This window comes from Rhea pennata, chromosome 3 (assembly GCF_028389875.1).
Source record: "Rhea pennata isolate bPtePen1 chromosome 3, bPtePen1.pri, whole genome shotgun sequence".
In the NCBI taxonomy this organism is placed as follows: domain Eukaryota; kingdom Metazoa; phylum Chordata; class Aves; order Rheiformes; family Rheidae; genus Rhea; species Rhea pennata.
In genome coordinates, this window is record NC_084665.1 from 100,348,631 (window position 1) to 100,374,311 (window position 25,681).

General features: G+C 36.1%; 1 protein-coding gene across 1 annotated transcript in view; it reads left to right on the top strand.

Annotated features, from left to right (window-relative positions):
• Positions 1 to 25,681, top strand: part of EYS (eyes shut homolog) — an 872,934-nt gene that overhangs the window by 483,262 nt on the left and 363,991 nt on the right. Inside the window, exon 33 of the mRNA XM_062573097.1 lies at positions 5,346 to 5,598. Within this exon, the coding sequence (XP_062429081.1) occupies positions 5,346 to 5,598 (253 nt within the window). The remainder of the gene's footprint in view (positions 1 to 5,345; positions 5,599 to 25,681) is intronic.

The window sequence follows — 25,681 nt, forward strand, 5'->3', positions numbered from 1 at the left end:
GGATGTTAAGCATGAGACATATACTTTAGAGGTTATCAGACTGTTTCTTTGAGGCTTCAGTGTGTTTTGTACTGAAAATTTCATTTTTGTGGATAACAATAATACTTGAACATAATTAAAACATTTTTGATAGCAAATAAGCAATTTTCACAATATTTCCTTGGGGCATGTAAGTATTATGTTAATTTTACACCACTTTCCCCCATATTTGAGGTGCAAACAAAACCACAGAAGCTAAAAAAAAAAAAAAAAAAGAAAAAAAGCCAAGATGTATGTGTTGAAAGACTGCATGATATGTTTGTATCATTTACTATACTCAAGTTATTCTAAATGGAGCTGATATCATCAGTGGACCTTAAATGTTTGTTCAACTGCCCAGAAACTTAAAACCTAAACATAGGTGTTTGGTGCCTTTTGGAAGTTTCCCTGGCTTCCTGCTACTACTCAGGCTGACATGGGTGACATAATAAGAGCATTCCAAAGAATACTGGATGTACATGTTTTACCTTTGCAGTCAGAGTACGTAGCGATGCTGAGATGAAGGCTAAGGCCCAGCTGGAATTGAGTCTGGCAAGGGATGTCAAGGACAACAGGAAGGGCTTCTTCAAATACATCAGCAGCAAGAGGAGGACTAGGGAAAATGTGGGCCCACTGCTGAATGGGGCAGGGGCCATGGTGACAATGGATACAGAGAAGGCAGAATTACTGAATGCCTTCTTTGCTTCAGTCTTCACTGCTAAGGGCAGCCCCCAGGAATCCTGCAGCCTGGACGTGAGGGAGAAAGTCTGGAGAAAGGAAGACTTTCCTTTGGTTGAGGAGGACAGGATTAGGGACCTTCAGGGCAGGCTAGACATCCACAAATCCATGGGCCAGATGGGATGCACCCATGGGTACTGAGGGAGATGGCAGATGTTACTGCCAAGCCGCTCTCCATCATCTTGGAAAGGTCCTGGAGAACTGGAGAGGTGCCTGAGGACTGGAAAAGCCAATGTCACTCCAGTCTTCAAAAACGGTAAGAAGGAGGACCCAGACAACTATAGGCCCATCATCCTCACCTCCATCCCTGCAAAGGTGATGGAACAGTTCATTCTGGATGTCACCTCCAGGCATATGGAGGAGAAGAAGGTGATCAGGAGTAGTCAGCATGGATTCACCAAGGGGAAATCCTTCTTAACCAACCTGATAGCCTTCTATGATGGCATGACTGGCTGGGTAGATGAGGGGAGAGCAGTGGACGTTGTGTACCTTGACTTCAGCAAGGCTTTCAACACTACTCCCATACCATCCACCTGGATAAGCTCAGGAGGTGTGGATTAGACAAGCGGACAGTGAGGTGGATCGAGAATTGTCTGAAAGGCAGAGCTCAGAGGGTCGTCATCAGTGGCGTAGAGTCCAGCTGGAGGCCTGTGGCTAGTGGAGTTTCCCAGGGCTCAGGAGTGGGTCCCATCCTGCTCAACTTCTTCATCAAAGAACTGGATGAGGGGACAGAGTGCCTCTTCTGCAAGTTTGCGGATGATCCCAAGCTGGGAGGAGTGGCTGACACACCAGAGGGCTGTGCTGCCATTCAGAGAGACCTGGACAGGCTGGAGATTTGGGTGGAGAGGAACCTCGTGAGGTTCAACAAGGGCAAGGGCCGAATCCTGCATCTAGGGAAAAATAACACCATGTACCAGTACAAGCTGGGGGTTGACCTGCTGGAGAGCAGCTCTGCAGAGAAGGACCTGGGAGTGCTGGTGGATGACAAGCTGACCATGAGCCAGCAATGTGCCCTTGTGGCCAGGAAGGCCAATGGTCTCCTGGGGTGCATTGGGAAGGCTATTGCCAGCAGGTGGAGGGAGGTGATCCTGCCCCTCTACTCAGCCCTGGCGAGGCCTAATCTTGAGTCCTGTGTCCAGTTCTGGGCTCCCCACTACAAGAGAGACATGGAGCTACTGGAGAGAGTCCAGCACAAGGCTATGAGGATGATCAGAGGGCTGGAGCACGTGCCCTATGAGGAACGGCTGCGAGAGCTGGGCCTCTTCAGCCTGGGGAAGAGGAGACTGAGGGGGGATCTTATCAACGTGTACAAGAACCTGAAGGGAGGGTGTCAAGGGGATGGGGACAAACTCTTTTCAGTTGTCCCGTGTGACAGGGCAAGAGGGAATGGGCAGAAATTGAAGCACAGGAAGTTCCTCCTGACCGTGAGGGGGAATTTCTTCCCTGTGAGAGTGACGGAGCCTTGGCACAGGTTGCCCAGAGAGGTTGTGGAGTCTCCTTCTCTGGAGATCTTCAAGGCCCGCCTGGATGCGACCCTGTCTACCATGCTGTAGGTGACCCTGCTGAGCAGGGATGTTGGACTAGATGATCTCCAGGTGTCCCTTCCAACCTTACCGATTCTATGATTCTAAGATTCTGTGTTTTGGTTATCAAAATCAGTCTGGTGTCTACTTTATGGTAACTGATTGCTTCTTGATCTTTCTTGACTAACAGTGTGATATAGTTACCTAAACACAATCACCTAACATTATTTGAGACATGGTTTAATATCCAAAATACCTTTGTAAGGAAGCTGAAATTACATAGGACCTGTAGGTCCTACACCTCTTGAATTAGCTGGGATTTGGACAGGATACTCAGCAATTCCAGAATTGATGTTAGACCTTTACGTTTAAGTAACTGCCTCCCTCAGAATCTCCACTGACTTTAATTGGAGTCTATGCGCTTTGGAAGTCCTATCTGCTTTTAGTTACAAGAACTCATCTGCATTTGAGTGTCTCAGTCTTAAACTGAATCCTAAACTTTATGTCTATGCTAATTAGTAGTAGTAGTAAGTAATAAGTAGTTCCAAAGAACATTTGCAGGCACTGAAGTTCACTGAATGGTGAAAATAGCTAGATTAGATGTACAGACACAGACAGCTACATCATTAACTTGTCAAACCAGGCCTGTGTTGTTTGGACATGTCTTTCACAAACACTTCCACAAACAGTTCGTAACATGGCCTACAAATTAGGAGAGGTCGGAGACTTTGACAGTTTGTGAACCGGGCATGTGCCCCATGACCTGGAGAGAGAGAGATTAGAGATATGGACAGGGGTGACTCCACATCATTTACTCTATGTCAGGAAATGGTACCAGGAAAATGCAGTTTACTAACATAGATACAGATAATGTGTTACAGAGGACTAGAAAAGTTTTTAAATGACAATGGATTTTATTAAGTGGCTAAAGCTGTTTTTTTTTCTGACTGGACAGCACAGCTAAATCTTAGCTATAACTTAACTATATACTACATACTAAAAAGCTGTCAATGCAATATACTGTTTTGATTCAGTCATCTAAAATATGACATTCAGTAGCTTTTTAAAAAAAATAGTGCTGTTTCTGAAACAATCTGTTTTTCATCTGGAACTACTGTTAATTCTTTAATTTACAAATTGTATTCTCATGCTCATTAAAAAATATATCGTAGTTTAAATCTTATCACTTATTTAGTTCATTTGCAGGCACATAATCAGAAAATCTGAGGTCTTTGTGATATTATCAAGCTTCAGAAGCAGTGCTAAACGGTAGTGTTGTTTTTTTTTTCTTTTCAATCATATATCATGGATTTACATTCTTAGTGTTCCTGCTGCCATTGCTTGTTTCAGAGAAATTAAATCAAATAGCTGAGAGGACACAGAGGAAGATGAGTGATAAATTATCAAATTTTCTCTGAGATATTTGTACATTGTGGTTTTCATCAAACAACCTAGAAGACACCACTTTCAAAGACTTAGATTCAAATATCAACCACTGTTAGCTTTCCATTGTCAGGCCCTTTTATGGGCTGATGTTTTGGAATTTTCAGCGGACAGAATAAATAGTTTGCTAATGCATAAGCAGCAAAGTTTTGATTTCTTCAGTGTTCCTGTATCTTTTGTCTTTGTGGCCAGAATTTTGCAGTAGTGAGTGGTAAGATTCAAAGCTGAGATTTGTTCTCTGCACCATCTAACTTTTAGAAGCCCTTCTACTAGCTTTATTTAAAGTTCTTGATTCTATTCCTGGCTTCTTAAAATATCTATTAAGAGAGGCCAGTAAACAGAGCTGGCAAGTAACAAGGCCTGAAGAGAAGGTGAAGCTTATTCCAACCCTTCAAAGAGAGGGACACATCTCCCTTTAGTTCGTCTTCATTTTGAAAATTGTATTGGACTTGGTTGCTCGAGACCTTTCTCACACAAAAGGCTGTTGGTAGGATATTCTTTATACCTAAAACCCAGTGATTTGGGTTATCCTTGATAGTATGATTGGCCACAAGGTCATCTCTGTCAACAGTTTTCTACAGCAGCAGATGATGGTATGCAGCAAAGGAGCCAAACCATGGTTAAATTATGTAGCCTAGAAATGGTAGTGATAAAATCATGAACAAGCCTGTTCAAAAACAGCAATAGATTATTAGCAAACCTAGCATGTGTAGTTAGGTGTCAGGTCATACATTGTTAGATGTTGCCTGTCTTTTAGGGATGGTGGTGTGTATGCTTAAAATGGCTATTCATAAGACTCTTCTAGTTTAGCTAAGTTATCTCTTCATATAGTCCATTAGTTCATTACAACTGAAGTGAAAAGAAAATAAACCAAGATCTGGCTTCAGTGTATATTTATTTCACACTCTGAGAGCGCATTTAATTCACATAATTATTGCCGTAAAAAAAAAGATGCTTTATTTCTTCCCTTTATTGCGGACCACTGAATATGAACATTCTTAATTCATTACTAGGAAGTATATTTCAGACTTCCTATAAGTTGTTACAGTATTGATAAAGAGTCAATGCCAGATCCAATTTGAGATTACTACTACATTCTTTTTTCCTAAATGGTATCTGCAAACCTAATGTGTTAACAAGCGTGCTGTGCTAAGATTTGGCAAAAACATGCTACAAATACTGGACTACAGTGTAAAAAAAGAAAGTGGAACATTAATTTCAGAATCAAAACAAACTAGTTAAATCCTTTGCACAAAACTTTCTATATTATTACATACTACTTTCTGATCTAGACATTGCACTTAAACCATTTTTATTACTGGTGGCAATACTATGTTTGATATACTTGCTAATACAGATCTGCAGGAAAATTATTTTTATCTGGAATTGCTTAATACTGATGGAAGTCAAAATAACATTGGGTTAAAATTAAAAAATAGATAACTATACTATTAAAATACTTAAGCAGTGTTTTACAGATGGTTAGATTTTCTTTTGAAAGTTTGGACAGCTTAATATAGGCAAACAATGTTTTTAGAATCAAAAGAAAGCAATAATTTGAATTAATGTGACTATGAAATGCAAATTGCCTTCAAATATGGCTTTTTAAAAATTCTCTTTCAGGGACGAAGCTGTGAGCTTAATTACAATGATTGCCTTATACAATCCTGCTCCACTGGGTTCCTTTGCGTTGATGGAATAAACAATATCACCTGTTTACCTACTAGCCCCCAAAGCAAGCAAACTGTCACTGAAATGGCTGAAGTGTTTCCTACTGAGATTTTAGATAATGACCTTTCATCAGCCCCATCTGTGTCTACAGAAATTTGGTATAAACAGGTTACTCCTGATTTTCCTACAGGACAGGTGTCTCAAGGTAAGAACAGTAAGTTTTTGAGTAATGTATGTGTCAAACTTCTTTCCCTGTTAGTGCTTTTTTGATGTTAAGATTATTTGAAGTTTATTAATTGTCTTTTAGTCCTTCAGAATGTTATTTTCTACCTCCTGTACTTCCTTCTGGTCTTGTGAATTTTATCTCCCATCCTTTCTTAGTTATGTGTTCAAATGCAATTGGTAAATTTTTCTTTTCTCTCCATAATATTTTTCTCCAGTATCTTACACATCCAATAAAGAAAACTGTGCTTTCTTTTAGCTTGGTTTTTGGTTTGCTTTGCTACAGTGTGCAGTTTCATATACCTCATATTGTGTTTGGTTCTCTTTGACCCTAATGCCAATCTTCTCTTCTTCCTTGGCTAGTCAGTAGCAGACAATTTACCTTGCTCCATGGGGACCTTGGTTTTTCTTTCCTAGGTCACATCTCTTCTGAGTGCTTCTTCTTCTGTGCACCTGAATATTTTTTGCTAGAAATATCTGCAACAACTCTCCCAAGATCTTTGTCATTTTAACTGTTTATATTCAAGCTTTTGAGAAACAGAAAAAAGCCTATTTTGTTATTGTTAACATCTTTAACGAAAGTCAATACAGATAGAAGTGTGGCAGTTTATTTGGTTGTGTATTCATTGTGGCCTTTCCATTTTGCTAATGCTAGCTTTTATATACATAATATGTGTATAAGACACTTTTTTTTTTTTTTTTACATATATACTCTATCTTTTAAACTAATTATTTGTATAAGAAATAAGCCATTAGTCCTGGGTTCATTTAGGTAAGTCAGTTTTACTGAACATTTGATTTCTGTGCAGACTAGTCTTTGGGGCTACCTAAGCTTTTGTTGTTTCCTTAATAGGTAATATTGTTCCTTGATGTAGGGAATGACACTGAATGAAATGCAGTCAGTAAACATAGTTATATCTATATACCTCTTCCAGCATATCATGTCTGCTAGTTCATTAATGTTCTCATTAGGAAAGTCTTGTAACTTCTTTATTCTATATTGATACATGGCAATAATCTGATGTAGAAAATCTAATACTTCTGAGTAGTGCCATTTGTTATGATGCTGGCCCTCCTACAGACTGTGACTAGTAGGAGGGTTTGCCTTTACTCAACTCTTGAGGTCACTAAAACTCCTTCTACACTTTTATTAAGAATATGATTTACAAAGTTGTATTTGTCTGCTATATAGTACCTTGGTGTGACTGAATGATGTTTTAGTGGCTGTATAATTTACTGCAGATTTGGTCCAGGGCCAAAGCTGTTCATTTTTCCTTTTCTCCTAATTCTCCCCTCCTACCCCTCCCCCCCCTTCTTTTTTTTTTTTTTTAAAGAAAAAAAATATATATATATCTTTAAGGGTCTGAAAAAGACAGATATTTTCAGCTGTGAGATACTTCTTACTGATAATTTGGCTAAACAGAGCTATGGATTAGGAGGACTAATTGCCACTGGAGAGTCTTCAACAGTATTCAGGATAGCAACCTCAACAGATGTTCTGTCTTCACAGTTTCTCAGTTCTGCTGTTCAGGTCTCAGTGAAAATAAAGCCTAATATCACACCTGTACCATATGTGGCTACTGGTACTTCCATAGAGCTAATTTCGGCAGTTTTTTCCCAGGGTGATTATGATGCAACCTCATTTATCACTAATTCCTTAATGGCACTTTCTGTTTTCCCTACACAAGTCTCATCATTACAGTAGCACCAGACTGTTGCTTTATCTGCCACAGACATGAGTTCAGTAATTAGTAGCATATTGGGGGCTCAAATAGAATTAAATAGTCACTCATTACTCTCCCACGGATTATAGTTTCTAACTGCTTCTACAAGCGCAGCTTCAATTTTTTCTAGGTTGCTTCAAAAGAGTCTTTGAGAATTCTGATATATTTTTTTTCAGTATCAAAAGAGTAGTGGAGATTACCAAGTTCTTTAATAGCTCCTCATTCCCCTACCAAGACATTTATTTTAAAACAGATATCTTTCCTTAGTTCATTGGTTATGCACAAAACTCAAATGCACACATCTCTTCCTAGTGAATATCTGGCTATTACTGCTTCATCCATCAACCAGAGACTCACAAACATCAAATCACAGTCTGCTGATTCTTTAAGTGAATTAATCCAAATATGTGCAACATGTTCTATGACTGGATTAAAACCCTCTGATGAATTGTTAGATCAAGTTCTGCATAGCAAACAATTCCCATTTTATGAGATGTTTTGGATGAACTTGGTGATATTAGCCAGCTGGTATACGCTAATGGAAGCTGCTGCTATTACTTCTGGGTATTTATGTTTTCATCTAGGAAAATAATACCATCAGTGGCATTCACAGAACTGTCATCCTTTCATCCCACTCCAGGAAGTACACAGGCATCTCTGATAAGAGGATCTGTTCTACCCTTGTCTTCACAAGAATCAGATACTCATTTTTTCTGTTTTGATTCAGACTACGTGACTATTTTTACTTCACAAACCATCTTTTAGAACCAGCATTTTCAACAGGTACATCCTTTCAAGAAATACATACAGATTTGACAAAAAGATTAACTACTATTGATCAGGTGATAACAGAGGAAGTCCAACAAGCACTGAAATTGAAATTGTGTGATCAATTTATGGAGATCCATCATTTAATCAGTGAGGGTACTTCCTTAGTTATTCAACTGACTAGTTTATTTCAAAAACTACTTTCAAATCACATAGCAAATTGTATTTCTGAGTTCAAAACATGTTTACTGATAAAATCCATGTGAGACTTCAAAAGTATTATCAAAACCAATCTGGTTAAGTATTCTCAATTTGCATCTTTTTGTCTACAAAATCTTCAAGTCTAGGCTCACTGCTTGCATATCCTGAAAAGTTCTCATTTTTGGAATCTTCTAGTGATGAGTTACCTCACTTAGTTTTACCTGGACAAACCCCATCAGTGCAAACAAATTCATAAAATGTTAGTGACAAAGCATTTATCTTCTCATACCAGTTATCCTACTTTAAGTTCTGCCTTATAAGATGTTACCAATAGTGTACGGGAACCTCTGAGATGGATAGACCATACTGCTGTGTACGATAAGGAACTTGTCATGAGCCTAAAGACTCTCTTACCCAAACTTCACAGTGTGTCTGAATGGGATTCAGCTTCTGGCCTTTGTCAGCTGATGTTATCTGGTGAGTTTCTCATTTTTATTCAGATAACTTTTTGAGGTGGTGGGGTGTTTTTATACAAAGATAAGTGTCTGTCAAGGTTACCAGGTGCTTGAAAGAGATTTATTGTAATCAGGCAGCAGCTAGTTCAATGGATATGACACCTGCTGCTGTACCTGACATAGATGGTTATTCTTCATGTTCTGCCACATAGACTACTAGATCGATAATGAAGCAGGGTGGAGGCTGCTGTACTGCTGGCAGGCAATCAGGAACTAACAGTTTCACTTCACTATAGTAAACCTTTCAGAATTTAAAGTATACTTTTATTATACTTGCATCTAGATTCAGTAGGTATCTCTGTGGCTATGGTATACAATTATGAACACTTTTGAATTAAAGTAAGTTTAAAGAAATGTCTTTTTACCCCTTGAATCATTTATGTATGTAATACAATTGACATCACTTCTGACTCCAAAATCAGAGACAAATGAGTCTTTTTTTATATTACCTTTATAAGAATATGATAAGTCTTTCAGAAATGAGGTCTAGGAATTAAAAGATCATGTAAAAACCTATGAATTCTAGAATTTAATACTAGGGAATATGCTTATTCAAATATTGAATACTGAACTATCTTTTTATACTATATAAAGATAAGTAAATATTTCAGTTTTGATGTGGAAGAAGAACAGCTGTTTTTCTGTGAGTGCTTGGCCACATAAATTTCATTCTTAGAGTTAAATGGTGCATAAGTACTCAATACATAAGATACTTATATCTTGGGTACCTAAGTGCAAAGATCAAATTCATCCTCTAGAAGTGTCTCCTGACACTGTGCTCACAGTGAGGCCAAGCTGCTTAGCAGGTCCAGGCATACCGCTACAGTTATCGAGACATGAATCAACATGGAAATAAGTCTCAAGCTCCACATCTAATGGATAAGCACTGGCTTAGAACGGTGCTCTCAGAAATGTCAAAGAAAACAGTGTCCTAGACTTTAACAAAATCTGTTAATCTCTCTCTCTCTCTCTCTCTCTCTCTCTTTTTTTTTTTTCCTAATTCTTTGATTCCCTCAATGCAAAGTATATTTGTATTGTTTATGCCAAACACTTTCCATGTGTTCCTTTCAATGCCTATGATTTATTTAGAACCAAGTGAACTCTTTGGGGCCCATATCAGTCCTACTTGTTGGATTATATGATAGAAAAACACATAGAGGTCACTGACATTGCATTGCATACTATGGTTAAATTATGAGTACCATCCGCTGCTTCTTTAAAAGTGGGAAGGCCTGAATACATCAGAAACAACATACTGCTGAAACCTACTTTCCTTTCACTGTTCCTGTAAGAACATCAAGGAGATCTATCTCCTGGACCCCCCTCTTAAGGAGACTATATTAGGAAGTTGAAAAAAGGTTTTAGACCTTTAGAATATAGTAGTATATTACCTGGGGATTACAGGAAAGAGTCAGATATCTCTTGGCAAGATTCCAGTGCCCATGTATTCAAAAGATAGGAACAGACATGAAGTTTTGAGATACACATAATCCCGAAAAACAGAATCTTCTAACCGTTTTCTATGGCTCCAACCCTTATTTGTAGCAGAAAGGACAGTTGAAGAGAAACAATGAATCCCCCAAAATAGTATTTGCCATTGTCTTGATACAGAAACAAATCTCATGTTAGGTTTTACAATACTTCTATTTTGTGTTGAATAAAGTCAAGCGAAAAATTCCTAGTACACTGCAGCAGCCACGGTAGAAGAAATTTTTCAAGCTATTAGGCCTACTGTGTGCTTCTGTGCCTACTAGACTTGCTGAATTTATTAATAATTGTGTACTATTAAAACTTTCAAAAAAACTGATGATCTGCTGTCAGTAACTTGCACTCTAAGGGAAGATGGGTGCTGCGTACTTTGTATATGTTTTAGTGTTGTTATGTTTATCTGACAATGAGTTCATATATCATGGTATGTACTAAGAGAGTTTAAAGTAGCAGGGACATCTGGAAAAATGACCTTGAGAGATGAGATGTTTGGCAGAAAAGTATATTCATTAAGGCAGTCTGCAGGTATACATTTCAACTACCAAACTACTACTTGTGGCAAAAAAAATGCTTGATAAATAAATCTGTTTGGAGAGAAAACACTTTTATAAAAAAGCTTTTATGGGATTAGAGTGAATGATCCAAATTCATCATTGCAGAGAAATGTCTATGAGCACTCTACAAAGTTCTGTATGTACACTTTATCTCGCTATATGTAATACAACCACACTCGTGACGATGTTAGTATTCTTCTAAAGCTAGTTACAATAGAGCTTCCATTTGAGTTTTTTTTAAAACTTTTTAACACAAAAATAATCAAAGAAATTTTCTTCAAAGGTAGTTTCCATGGGTGGGGCTTGAACAATTAAACCCCATGGAGAAAATATGGCAGACTTGAAATTTTCTTCAGATGTTGTATTTTGCTAAGATATACTGCCAGCAGTAGTGCCATCTATAGAGGAATTCACTAAGGCTCTTGAGTGGGTGACCCAGTCCGTCTAATTCAGGATACTTCTTCATTTCAACAAAAGTAATTGTAGTATACCTCTAGTAGAAACTGATTTTTCAGGCAATTGGAAACTGGACTACCTATTCTAGTATTTACTCTTTTGAAGCATGCATCTATTCTACAAGAACATTTGTTGCCCACTTATCCATTGCCTTTCTTCAGGGTATTCCCTGATCACTTGTTCTTTCCGGCAAGTATATCATGTTATGAAGGGAGTCCTTAATTTTCCTTGTCAGCATTGTATTCATCCCACAGTTCATTTTCCAGGCCTTTCGTATTCACTTCACCAATAGTTCTTTGCATGATTTGCATGATATTTCATGCAGACTGAATGTGTTGAACTCTGATGTGATATTTGAATTTCTACTCTGTAACTGCTACAAGCTTGAACTTGGTAAGTTTTTGGACCTTGCTCTCAAGCAGTCATTTTCCCCAGTGATCTGGTACAAGACACACAGAAGTGTTAATGAAAGCTTGGCCTGCTTTCGCTTTTATTTAGGTACAAACTGCTGAATTTCAAAAGCTTTTTGATAGCCTGTAACTTTGAAGTGCACTCTTTACTCTGAAGCCTTCATACTCTAGGCAAGGGACATATATAGGAAAATGTGGGAATTCTCATATGTGAGTGTCAAATCAAGAAAAAAGAAATTAAAAAATTATATAGCATTTTAAAGAGGATAGTATTTTAATTTATAAATTTTTGTATCAGTATGAAAATGTGTATCTGAGTATATTGACAAGTATTAACCTTCATTCATAAGCTATATAAATATACTGTTGTGTATGTAGTCTGTAAAACGCAGTCAAAACAGATACATACATATTTTGTACTCCTGATATAGATACATATAATCTCCACTACTAGTGTGAACATTTTTTTTCAGTTACATTGAAAAACACTTTCTCCCTTTAGAAGACACTGACTTTTAGCTTCGCTTCATCAAACACTGTTTCCAGCTCAATAGTTCTTAGCATTCATCTCTCTAATGCTTAAAGAGAATAGAAACATTATTTAATATATAGATATAGCATTTTAGATAGATATAAAAAAATCAAATATCAATATTTGTTACTGTCAGACTTTCAAATCTGTAATTTAATATATTATAACAATGCACCATGATTAGGAAATTTAAGATGAATGTGTGGCTAATTTTCAGTTGCAAAATCAGTTTTTTATATGAATGTCTTATGATCTAAGGAAAAAGGCGATAGTGGGGGAGAGGGAAGATAATTGAAACATACTCTATGGCAGAGAAACCTGAAAAGAACTTTCAAAAGGAATAGAAGTAGTAAATGTAAGTCATCTGCAAAAATACCACGATGCGATATGTGAAAAATCGGCAATGTACTATGATCAGTGATTGATTTAGAAGAAAATGAGATTTCAAAGTGTGAAATAAGTGGTGTATATGTAGTATACCAAGAGATTAAACAATAAATGAAAGATAAATCACAGACTATATGGTTTAAGTCCATACTAATGCATGTATGAAAATCCCAGTAAGCTTCAGTGTTTTAAAGTACCTAATATTAAACATCTTGACTCTAGATCTGAAGAGCACAGAACTCTACTGATCAGGTTATGGGAAACCTCAGCCTTCATACAAACTGAGGTTACAGAAAATCAACTACTTAAATAATTTAATGTTTCTGACTTAGTAGAAATACTTCACATTTTTAATTGATTTTATTATGTACTCTTAGTCAGATGAGACTAAGATGAATTAAGTTGATCTGTTAAATTAGGTCAGCTCACTTTCACTTGAGAAATATTTTTCCTTGACTTTTTTTCACTTTGTATTTTCTATTTCATCAGCAAGCATAAAAATAAACTTGCAAAACTGTAGCAATCCTAAAGACTTTAGATAACATTTTGATAATCTAGTTTGCCTAATTTGCTAGTTTTAAAAACTAACAGAAGTGGCTAATTCATATGGCTTTGTAATATCTGATAGTAGAGTGTCCTGACTATCTTCTTCCTTGAAAATTAACAAGTAGACTTTTCAAGCAGGTTGCATACAAACATACATCTACACTGAGAGTAGTAACGGTAGTCTTCTTACTGATGAAAATGATTCACAGCCATAAGAAATACTCTGTACAAATGACAGCAGTGTATGTCCCCTAAACATGTAATTGGGTTTAGCTTTTAAAAATAATATTGCTAATTTTATATAGGCTATTCTTGTACTAGTAAAAAAGATGATAGATATTCTCACCTGTGGGATGAAGCTTCCCCTGTGATTTGGGCAAACCAGATGACTATGTTCTGCCTTTGACCTTTAGACAATGTAAAATATTACGGAAAAAAATTTTTATGCCCTCTATACAGAGGTTAATTTTGCCTGGTAGTCCCAGGACTATACTAGCACATGTCAAAGATGGCAGACTTTGAATGCCAGGACTGGAGTCTAGAAGACACCTTGAGAACAGTGAAAGCTGGTCACTCTTGGCATTCAGAGGTTCAGGCCAGTGGGAACGAGAGGCAGCATCTCCTGCCTGGGACTGAGAGGCTGATCAATGGCATCTCCTGTCTTTGAAAGACAGTATTCTTAAGCGAGTTTCTACAAGCAAAGATAAACTCAATTTGCTTCCAAATGTGAGGTTAGGGGTAGAATGCCTATTTTGGGGTTAAGAAAGCTACAGAGTTGTTTTCCTGTTAACTAAAAGGTATTTTCTCCTTTTGTTAAATAATGTCTAATGTCTAGGTTAAAGGTCCTTTTGCATCTCTGTTGCTTTAAGCTGTAAGTTTTGGATCAACAGAACTACACAGATTCTGTGATAACAGTCATAAGCAGAGCCGATATCTTAAAATGTCACTTGTTCCGTGGGTATAGCCTAAAAAAATGTTTATTTTCTGCAAAACAGTCGCTCTTAAGACATAAGGAATTCCATGTAATTTGCATTTTGTATTTAAATTCTAGAGTGGTTAGTGTAATTACAGAATTTACTTATGCTTCACTCTTAAGCCCATATGTTGAATATATCCAAAATAAATCAAAATGATTATCTTTGGGAGTCTAAAATAATAACAAAAGACTCAGTCAAGAAACCCTACTACTAGACTTTCTGTTTTTCCTTGTTTGAAATACCTATTGCTTGATTATAATATGTGGTACATGCCAAATGCACAGATTGCTCTTCAAAAATACTGTTACATAGCCTGGAGATAAGTAATCCTTAGGCTTTATTGATCTGTATTTAATTTTCAGACTTCATCCTGCTAAGAAAAGATAACCAATAGTTTAGGGACAATAATTCTTTTCTTGATCTGCACATCTCAAACTGTTTTTCCTGCTTGTGATCTCTGCTAACATGGACATTACAGTGAGACAGAAATTGTTTGCCAAACGTATAAGCCTCACTTTTGTTCTCAAAACAGTCATATCTATACAGATGTAAAATACAGCATGCTTTTAAAAGGAAAATAATAATAAAAGCCCCTCTAAATTCCTGTAGTATGGGTTTGGAAGTGAAGGAAGATGTAGAATGGGGAAGGTCAAAGAGAAAAGAGTATGTAAAGTACAAGAAGGGTGTTGGAAGTTGTAAGGTCAGGACAGAGTTAGCAAAAGTGAGTGTAGAGTGAGGGAGCAGAGTGGGTGTGAATTAAGCAGGAAAATTGATCAAGAAGGTGAGAACTTTCAGGATGGTTATTTCAAGAACAAGACCTGAAATGATACCACAGGTTATTGGTCCTGAAGAAAACTTATCAAAAGTTCTTGTACTCTTCCCAGTTTCTTCCCTTAAGCTCCTGCCAAAGTACTAAATATGAAAATCTCAAATGTACATTGTTGGAAATAAGAGGCAACAAGTATTTAAATACACTTGATGGAAAATAGATAAAAGTAGTAGGATAAATAACAATGTTTTATATATAGTCAGTATTAAAGTAAGTATCTGAGGATTCTCTTTGAAGAGATGAAATGAGCAGACTCTTACTCAAAAACTACTGAAAATAGATTAAATATCCAGAATAGGTTTGGAATTTGGATGATGATAAAAGAACTGAAACAATCAAAATGAGATGCAGCAAAATCATGAACACCCCGTTGGAGAAAAGAGTACTTAAGATATATATGTTTTTATAGTACAATTTTATGAGAATAGTAGTTAAATAATAGAGTAAACAAAAAATATGAGGTACTTCCAGGATTAAGTAGAATGTTGAACCATTTTTGCAGAAATTACTTCTAATTTTGCATATTGAAAATTATAAAACGAATTCTGTGTAAGAAACATCTACTTGTCCTCTTTGTATGTATAACACTAATTATTGTCACATTCTTTCTACTCTACCTTTACATTTCTAAGCATGTCTTATCTGCATAGTAAGAGCTGATGTTTGAAGTTTTCCTGATGCAGTATTGAAAAGGAGTCATACAATATTGATCTCTCATAGAGACTTGCTCTTTTTTTTAAAAAAAAAAAAAAAATCCAAACTAATGAAATCTATGACAGATCTACATGATCCATAACTTTAATCATAAAAATCTGAATATTCAGATATGCCTGTAGAAAAAAATGTTTGGCTATTTGAAAACTGTCTCATTAATAGTCATAGTGAAACTGGTTGTGAAGAAGGAGAACGAATAAAATGTGTTTAAGACTGGAGAAATGACAGGAAAGGAGATGATGTAAAAGTCTATAAGTGGTGGAAAGTTCTGGAGGAAGCATAGGAAAATGTTGCCTTGGAAACCAAGAGCCTCTGAGAGGGGGGGGAAGGCCAGAAGTTTGTGAAGGATCACGCTGTTCTGTGCATAGTAAAATGACTGAGTGACTTCTGGCAAAACTTAAAACTCTTTATTCAGTCAAAATGAATTTCACAGTATTGGCTTCGACCTTACGACACATGATTATGTTGACTCATTGTACTATAGAGATGTTTTTGTGTTACTGTTGCTGTTAAAATATAGAAACAGTAGTAGGCTGGGGCTGCTTTCTGGTTTCAGAGTCCTCCTCCGTGCTCTTCAGGACAAATTGCTTGACCATAATCCTATTTTGTTGTTGGATAACTCCACTTAGTATAGGGGTAAAATGTAGACATTAAGGTATTGTTATGTCTTTTCATTTTGTCAGCTGGGGCTCAGCAAGGGAAGAGAGCTGTTTTATTCTTTGGATGGGGGGAGATTTTTTTTTTTTTTTTTTCCTAAAAGAGACTTTACATCAATATTCTGAAGTCTTTTTACAAGAGCCTGAGATGGGTGGTGTGCTCTACCTTGTTTACTTCAAAGCTAAAAAAGAATTCTCCTATTTTTTTTTCTGAACTTTTCAGTACAAGAGTAGGTCCCAGTGACTGACTAAACATCACAGCTAAATAAATCTCTGGTTCTCACAACTAATAAACAACCTTTTCTGCTGCAGCAAGCTGTATGCAGACTTCTTCCCTGAGACTCCACTTGAGAAGAAATGCAACTGTTACATAGGGGTGCAGCTCCTGCTGACTTTTGCACAGCTCACAGAAATGTTCAAAGGAGGTTTTCTTGGAGCTTCTGTGAGACATGTTATCAGGCTTGTTCAGCTTTTTCCTTACCTCCTCATGAGTAAAGCGGTAGTTTTCTTAGGGTGTATGTCACATAGGCTCACTGAGATTAATACTCACTTTTCTTTTACCTTTCCCGTACCTCTAGTTTTAACAGGCTTGCAGAGTTATGAGCAGGGACGGATTATATACCTCAGACCTTTGACCGGAGGGCTGTCTTGTGTCAAATAGCCTGTACATCTTTGTATGCAGTTATAGGAAACATGAAATGACTTCATAAACTGATCCTATTTTTTCCTGTAAGGTCACATGAGTCACTTTGTCATGAAGTCTGAGCTGATTACTCAATACTCTTGAGATGATTATGCCTAATTAGCAGCAAGTTGTCCTGTGGCATGGCTTGGCCTGGCCAACAATTTGTTGTACATAACTATTCTTTCTTTATTCTTCAAAAGAAGAATGTGATGTATTTTCCTTATTAGTAAGTACACGGTATGGTGTTAGAATGAATTATCTGTCGTGTGTGTTGTTTCAAGTTTGCCTCAGAGGTTATCATGACCTTAAACACCTTTATATACCTCCTTCCCAGCACTGCCAGGGAGTGTATAACCAAAAAGTTGATCATGAAACGCAGTTATTGCAAGAGGGTGAATAGCATAGCCTGAGGGGTGTTGGAGCTGTGCTCCTTCACCTTACCTGAATAGGTCAAGAGTGTACGTGAGAAAAAAATATTTCACCCTTCTTATTGGCTGGAATTAGTCAGGGAGCAGCTAAAGGTTTTTACCTGCAGCTTTTGGGTACTTGGGTATTATTTTCTACATTGGAGGGGGGAAAAAAAAAAAAAGCCTCTCTTGACACAGCTATATTGTAGTGACTTTTTTTATCTCTCAAGTTGATGGGAGGGAGGCTGTTAAACCATAGCTATGTAATAATTTACACTGTAGCATCATCAAGTATTCAAAAAAACAAAGGAACTCTTCAGTGTAAACTATTAAATTTTTTTTTCCTCAGCTGATGACTTAGTTATAGTGTGTATCACAAGCAGTTTTGTTTTGGTAACTCTTTTATCAAAAAGAAAAAAAAACCTCAATCTCTTCCAAGAATAATCAGGTTTAGAACTTTTCACAGTTCAGAATTTATTTGTATCATGAGAAATGAGCCAGGAAGTCTGAAGGAAAAGAAAGCATACTGAAGATACTCACTTTAGAAACATAGTGAGTTAAAAGCCGAATGTCTCTTTTATAGTAGAAGTAGAAATGAAAGAATTGGAATACTATTCCTTCTGCAAAACAGCAGTTCCCTTCCAACTTTGTGTTTCTCTCAGGGATAGTCACGTGCATCTAAATGTTTGATCATCTCTATATACTTTCTGGGCCAAATGCTCCCAGTTTCTCCTAATTTCCTAGTTTTCAGTCTGAACATTCAAATGTTCATATTTTTCTCCTTATTTGGAGAATTCTGAGTATTGGCAAATATCCCAGTATTATTCTGTATAACCTTTCTCTTTAACTGTTGGAGACCACCGAATATTCCTAAAAACACACTAATAGTCGCTTAGCAGTTTTTTCAACGCTCTTAATGATCTTAGAACTGTCTAGCAAAACTGAGTGGTTAGTGTGTGCAGTGTAGCCACTATAGCACATTTAAGTTATACTAGCAATATTTATTTCAGTGCATCTATTGAGATAGATTAACACAGTGAGGGCCAACTTCAACCAGTAACTATTTACATGGTCTTCTGTGAATCTGTTCTTAAATACCACATCTAAAAACAATTGCAGGGCATAGCACAGTGTAGCAACTCTCTTTTGTTTATAGATACCATTACTTACATCCCCACTTTTCTCATCTCTTTAAAGATGGTTTCCTTGGTAACCTTAATATCTTATGCGTGATGCCACTTAATATTTACAGAAGGATGAGAATACTGATAAAAGGTCTAAAAGTCATCATGTTTCAAGTTAGGGTTGTAAAATCTGCAATATCTTTGCCTCCAATATTCTCTCATATTACAGCTGTTTCCTAAGAGGGCAGATTTTTACCTAACAAAGATTTTTAGTGAATATCATGAATATGTTCATATTAGTAAATGTTAGTACAGCATAATAATTTTTTTTTTTTTTTTTTTTTTTTTTTTTTTTTGGGAGGGGGGTGAAAGGAAGCTAAGTACTTTTAATAGCATTCTAATGGAAGTGGAGTTGAAAATAGAAGCCAGGATTACTAGTGATAGGGAAGAAAATCCAGAGTTTGTTCTGAGTATATGGTAAGTTGCAGGCTCTACCCTCAGGTAGAGACAAGCGGATAATAATCATTTTGGAAAATATAGTGTTAGGGCTGGAGACTAGGATCACTTTCTGTTCCCATTCCCATCTTGTCCTGTCCTGTCCCATGTTCTTCTGCTACAGTGCTTTCATCTTTGATTCACCTTTGAGAGCTCCCTCTGTGTAGGCAAAGACAAAATCTCAGGGACTGTAACACCTGGGGCTAAAAATCTATCTCCAGTTCTACTCAGATTCTTAGTAAAGATAAAGTACAGTCTAGACAATATCATTTTTCCATTGTGTGCTGTGGGGCAAGGCAACACCAGCCAGTGAGGCAGAGTCTCCACAAACTCCAGTTTTGGAACAAGAAGATGCAAACACTCCCATGAATCCACTTTAAGGGAACTACCTGGATGTGAAATCCTTAACGATATTTACCCATTAAGTTTCTGCCACAGACTTGTATCAGAAAAAAACATTGTGGATTTGTCAGAAGTTGGCTTAAGGTGTGGGGGGGGTCAGTTTTCCTGTGAATGTATTGGCTTTCTTACAGACTACAGAAAAGTGTCAAACTTTCAGGGAAAAGTGAAAGGAGCACAGATGCGTAACAGAGAGCCCTGGAGGAGGAGGAGGAGGAAGTATCAGCTAAATCAGGCTTTAGATCTACTTCTACTTAGAAAACACAAACTGAAAATAAGGGATTGTAGCTAGAAAGAAATCCTTTTAGTTTATCAATTTGACTCTTGTTTGACTTCAGTAACTTTAGAGAGAGGTATGCTGTCCTGTTCTCTAAAGCTTCCGTACCACGTGCATTTTGATTGCACAAAGAAACAGTGAAGAATAGTAAGTTAGCCTTTAGGGCAAATTACCACAATGTGGAAACAGTGAGACTTGGGTGAACAAAGGCATCTGGTTCATCTATCTGGACTTCTCAAGGTTATCCTAGTGAACAAGGGGGTTGCTGTGTTAGAAATGTAAGAACTTTTTAAAAATCTCTCTTCTGTTTTCTATGTCTTTTGCCATCTTTGGGGTTATGTTTACCCGCCTTTTCCAGCCTACATCTTGGTGTCTTTCTTCCTGGAAGTCTTCCTTGTAATACAGATGAAATATTTGTTGGTGCCTCCACCTAAGACTGCTGCTGTACTAATTAATTCTCTAAATTTGTGGTGGTTTTTGTTTAATCTTTAGGATTCTTTCTTTTTTCTTCAGAGCCTTTTTTTTTCTCCTAAACATATTCATAGCACCAGTTATAAGCAAATTCAAATGAGCTCATAAAGCTCATCTCATAAAGATGTGATTTCCAATTCATTAGCACAAATGTCACAAATGTATTCTCTCTTGAAGGATGGAGGATCTCCTTATTCTCCTCAGTGTTATGGTAAGACCAGTTTAAAAAAGCATGTGTGTGTGCCTATGTCTGCATTTTTCTATATAAATACTTAGGCATTTACTAATAGGCATAGTGGTTTCTGTTATGAACTTACTTGATTTCACTGTAAAGGTAATTTGTAGAATCTAAGCTTCAATAACTGTATGTGTTTTATAATATTATTTTAAAAATCTTCTGTAGACTATGTCGGTTTACCCATTCAAAATGTAGATCGACACTTTTTAGGTGTATCATATTTCAATCCTGTGTATATAACCTTTTTTCCTGAAAATTCAGTGTGTATAATTACAAAGTTACTTTTTTCAGAAGTAATTTTTTAATGAAATAACTAAAAGCTGTTGAAGATTCAGTAAGATATAGTTAGCTGAAAATACTTTAAATAACTTTTTACTGAGGCACTTTTTTGCTATAATTACTAAGTTTTTTCTGTAGAGACTGCTGGAAAGAAGTATCATGCACCATTTGCAGGGTAACTGAGTGTGGGTCATATAAATGATACAGATGTTCTTGAGCTTAATTTAAAAAAAGCTGTTAAAACTCCTGTTTCACTGAACATTTGCATTATAAACATTCTTTTGTATATTTTAAAAATGTAGTGGATTAAGATTTAATAGTTTCAATGGGTAGTTAATCATTACTCTATCTCTTTTCTAATTTCAAATGAAAACATTTTAATATCAGCATAAAGATACATTTTCTTAGTAAGATCACTTTAGATTTACTAATAAAGGATTAACTCAATGAGATTATGAAGTATCCACTGTTATTTAACAGGATCACTTGTGAATTTCTTTTTCCTAATTCTTAACTTTTTAAAAATATTCTATTTAAAAAACTGTATCAACTCTGTAGCAGTAGAGGTAGCTGCTATGTACAGCTTTCAGTTACAAAACAGTTAAAATACCTTGACTATGCAAGCTTGATATGAATTTTAATTAAGTTATTTCTGATAACCATTTTGCTTAGATTTGTGTTAGAAAACAGGTAAAAGTGGTAAGAGCAACAATGATAACAATTCTTCAAGTACTGAAGTAATGCACAGCACAATCTCTTGAAACTTGGTGTCCGGGGCATAATTTGTCACCTGTGAGATGTAAACCATTGCTTACACAGGTATGTTACATTGATAGAAATGAATCAAATAAATGATTCATCCTTTGAAGCAGTGGGAGGTAATTTGATTTACTTCAGAGGTCACTATGTTCTTCTTTCCCAAGAGATGACAGAAGATTGGGTGAGACATAATTTCCTTACTGAAAGTCTCAGTAGGCTCAAGGAAAAAATAACACATAATTTCAGGGAAAGAAATGCTCTAATGCATATAAGTGGCCAGCTGAAAATGCCCCTTAAAGACAGTATTTCCAAATCTTAAATTTCAGAAAGGTGCATGCAAGCCTGGTCTTATGTATTGTATTTGCATCTGTTCTTTGCTTCATGGAGATGGTCTGCAGTGTTAAAAATCAATGTGGCTATGTCCTGATCTTCAGTTCTTTCTAGAAATGTAACTCCTTTTTTTTTTCTAGTAATTTTTTTGTGTGTGTTGTTAATTTATTATAGCAAACATTTTACAAAAATTTTGATTAAGTACTTCCAAATTACTGAAGATCAAATCACCTTCACCTTCTGTTATTTTATTTTAATATTTAGAGATTTAAAGGAAGGATTCTGTCAGAAGTTAGTTAAAAGATGACTAGAAGAATTCCATATAGTGACCTCAAACAATCTTTTTAAAACATAGTATGCCTTATTTTTCAATGTCTCTCCTGTATGTGTGGGGTTTTTTTAAGAAGTCTGTTGCCATTGTTTGAGATAATAGTGCAATGTTATTACACAGAATTTTCAAAAATATATTCTTCAAAACTTAAGCCAAACACTATAAAACCCATTACCCAATATCTGTTTGAGATTTTCAGCAAGGCAGTCAATTGCAACTGAGACTTATGAGCTGTCTTTTTTAATCTGAATTTGAAGTTTAAGTCCAAAGGCTTCTGATTTCAAATTATATTTTTGGATGTGTAACTACAACTGAAAATTTAAATTCTTTCCTTTGAAAAGGCCACCATTAACATCAACCAAGTATGTTCCTGTATCCATGATGTATCCATATTTTGGTCATGAGGTTCTAGTGGATACCTTATGTTGAATTTGATCCTTATTTTCTTTCATGTTACTTTTTTTTTTAGCAGGCCTTATCTCCTAAATACTTTTAAATATGCCACAAAAGCTAAATTTATCTAGTAAAATTAAATTCAATCTGTAACGTGGAGAGGTAAGCGGAGATTCATCCACTTACACCGTTACAAGATACTAGTGGATACTGGTAATAGAGATTTATTTATGTTCTTTTAAACTTATTTCTCTTATTTAAGATTCTCTAGTTCTTCTGCAGATGGTTTCTTTACTTGATATTCTCTTCTTTCATCTTCTGAACATTATATCTACTCTTCTGAGCATACACTGCTGCAGTGCTAGAAAGTTGGGCTTTTTTCTGTCAGTGTATTTGGGAAGGGGATGGAAGATGGGAGTGGAAGGGCAAAAAGTGGGGAGAAGGAGAAATTGTCCTGCAAATGTGACTATGTGCTGATTGTAAAGCTGATTATAAAGACAGACAACATAAGTAACACACAAACTCACTCGGACTGTTTTTCCTTCTAGTTCCTTTAAGGAAAGGAAGAGTATCCTAGTGAGAAATATCAGTAACTTTCATTGCATAGGCAAGATACCAGCCCTCACTGGTGCACTTATTTTTCTTCCTTTTTTTGTTGACATTTATATTTAACAGAAAAGGACATTTCACACTTTTTTTTTTTTTTTTTTCAATTTCACATTAGTGGCATAAAGATTTTCTTAACTGCTGAAACCCTTTCCAATAACCTAAGCACAAATTCATGATTTAAAAATACTTTCTTAGACATATCATAGAAAGTTCCCACTAATAAAAAATAGACTTTTTTTTTTTTGATGAATCCTGGAATGCATGGAAAAAGTATATACAATCTCTGAATTTGAAAGCACAAAACTAACCAGGCCTTCTACAAAGGTAATGATAGTTCCTCTGGAGTTAAAGTTGTCATCGAGATAGAATGTATAATTTCTGTTTTCTAATATAGAATAAATATTACAATTTCACAATCAGTAAGCATAACATAAGGAGGTATTTCTAGAATGTTTTTAGCAGAACAGTTCAATATGAACTAAAAACAACCAACCTCCCAGTATTTTCAAAATAAGGTTAATGACAGCCTGCTTTTTACTGCCAGGATTCATAATTTATTTGACAACTTATATATAACTTTCTTCTTAATGTGATCAAAGCCTAGTTCCTAAATGAGAGCAAGTCTGTCATGGTGTTTTCTTTAAAGCATAAATTGTGCCAACAGTGGCACCTTTTGGTGTTGATTTAATCTTCTGTTGTATTAGATTTAACAGATATCAAATATCAGACTGTCAAGATCTAAATTTGTGCCTAAAAAGAATACAAGCACTGACCATCTTCTATACTGATAATATATGTTGGAATAAAGTAAGGAAGGGGGGGAAATGGAGCTTGACCCCATACAAAGAACTTGGTCTACAAAAAGGACTGAATGAAAGTTGTATGGCTAAATATAGTTCAAATAAAAAATGAAAGATCATAAACTCAAACTCTGGCAGGCATAGAACAAAAAATATAAACAAAAAACATAAATCCGGTCAAAAAGGCTTTGGAAACAATTTGTAAAATGTGTCTAATTAATGACATATTTTTATTCTGCACTTCAAAGGCAGGAAGTCAATCAGCAAGTCTGTAAGCTCGATGGGTAAGGATAGCAAAGGAGTAATGGAGAAGTTAGCGCTGTTGCAGGGAAAGTGAAATAACTGTATACACTCTTTACTCAAGCTGAAGAGCTGTTGAAGAACTTTATGCCACTGAGAAATGGGCTATTAAGTATCATAATAAAATTCAGCATATGTGTAAAATAGAGCACACGCTTAGAGGAAGAGAAAACAAATCTAACTCAATATACAGTGATGGACTCTGTGCTGACTCTTACCACTAAGAAGCAATATTTGTTTATGCATGATAGTTTTATGAAAATATCAGTTCAGTGATGAATAATAGTCAAAAAATCTCAAATCAAGCATTATGAATTAAAAAAAAACAATAAGGAATTATATAGTGATATAGATACAGTATAGATACTTACATCTTGAATACTATGTGCAGTTCTTGTCTTCTTGCCTTAAAAAGGATATAAAAGAATCAGGAGTAGTCAGGGAAGGTAACAAGAATATTTAAATTATGGTGTGAAAGGTGTTTGAGCAGTATCTGAGTAGCCTAAGACTTTTCTACCTAGCTAGCAGCCTCTGCTTTTAGGGCTTAATAGAGAACATGGCAGTCAATCCCTGTCCTAAGTCTCTTTAGATAAGCAAATTAAAAGGTATGAAATGAATCTAGTAAGAACTAGGTTCAAAACAAGGATTTTGCTTATACATCCTAGGCTCACTAGCTGTTACTCCTTTCTAGAGGATATCTTGTTTGCATGCAGTGTACATGGCTTCAGAAGGAGTCCAGGCAAGTTCATGAAAGAGAAACTGAGAGCTTTCAAAACTATATCTGAGGTGGAAAGTAATAGGAGACTAGTAGAGAGGCTCTCATATGTTTGAGCTGTTCTTACTTTTCTATATTCATCTGTTACAGATACTTCTGATCTGAACCGATATGGCTCTTATATTTTCTATGACAGAGGTCATAACCATATAATCTGTTTTCAGTCTGAGGGAAAACTAGTTGTCATAAACTAGGGTTTTCTTAAAAAAAAATTGTCTTTCTTTCATTTCTCTCATTTTTTGCTCATTTGTCTGTGTGCGAGCCGCTGAAGTAAGTGGTAGATTTATTTCATCTTGAAATGTTAACATAGTCTGGCTCTTTTACAGTAACATAAGATTTTTTTTTCTTGTTCTGTTTTTATTTTTTACTTCCTACTTTCTTCTTTCATGCTTTAGAAAAGATTAACAGTTTCAAAGTCTTCTTTAATACTTAGTCTCTTCTTCAAGACCCTTGCAGCAGTGCAGATCTAACTAAACAGCTGAGTAGATCATCCTTCTCAATGCCTTCCTCTTTGTGTGTGTGCGTGTGCATGCACGTAGTGCAAAGGAGCCATAAAATCACTTGAATTATATTGCTAGGGGCTACTTGTGTCATGAGGGCTTTCATAGGGAAGAGTACATCTTTGTCTTGTGTTGAT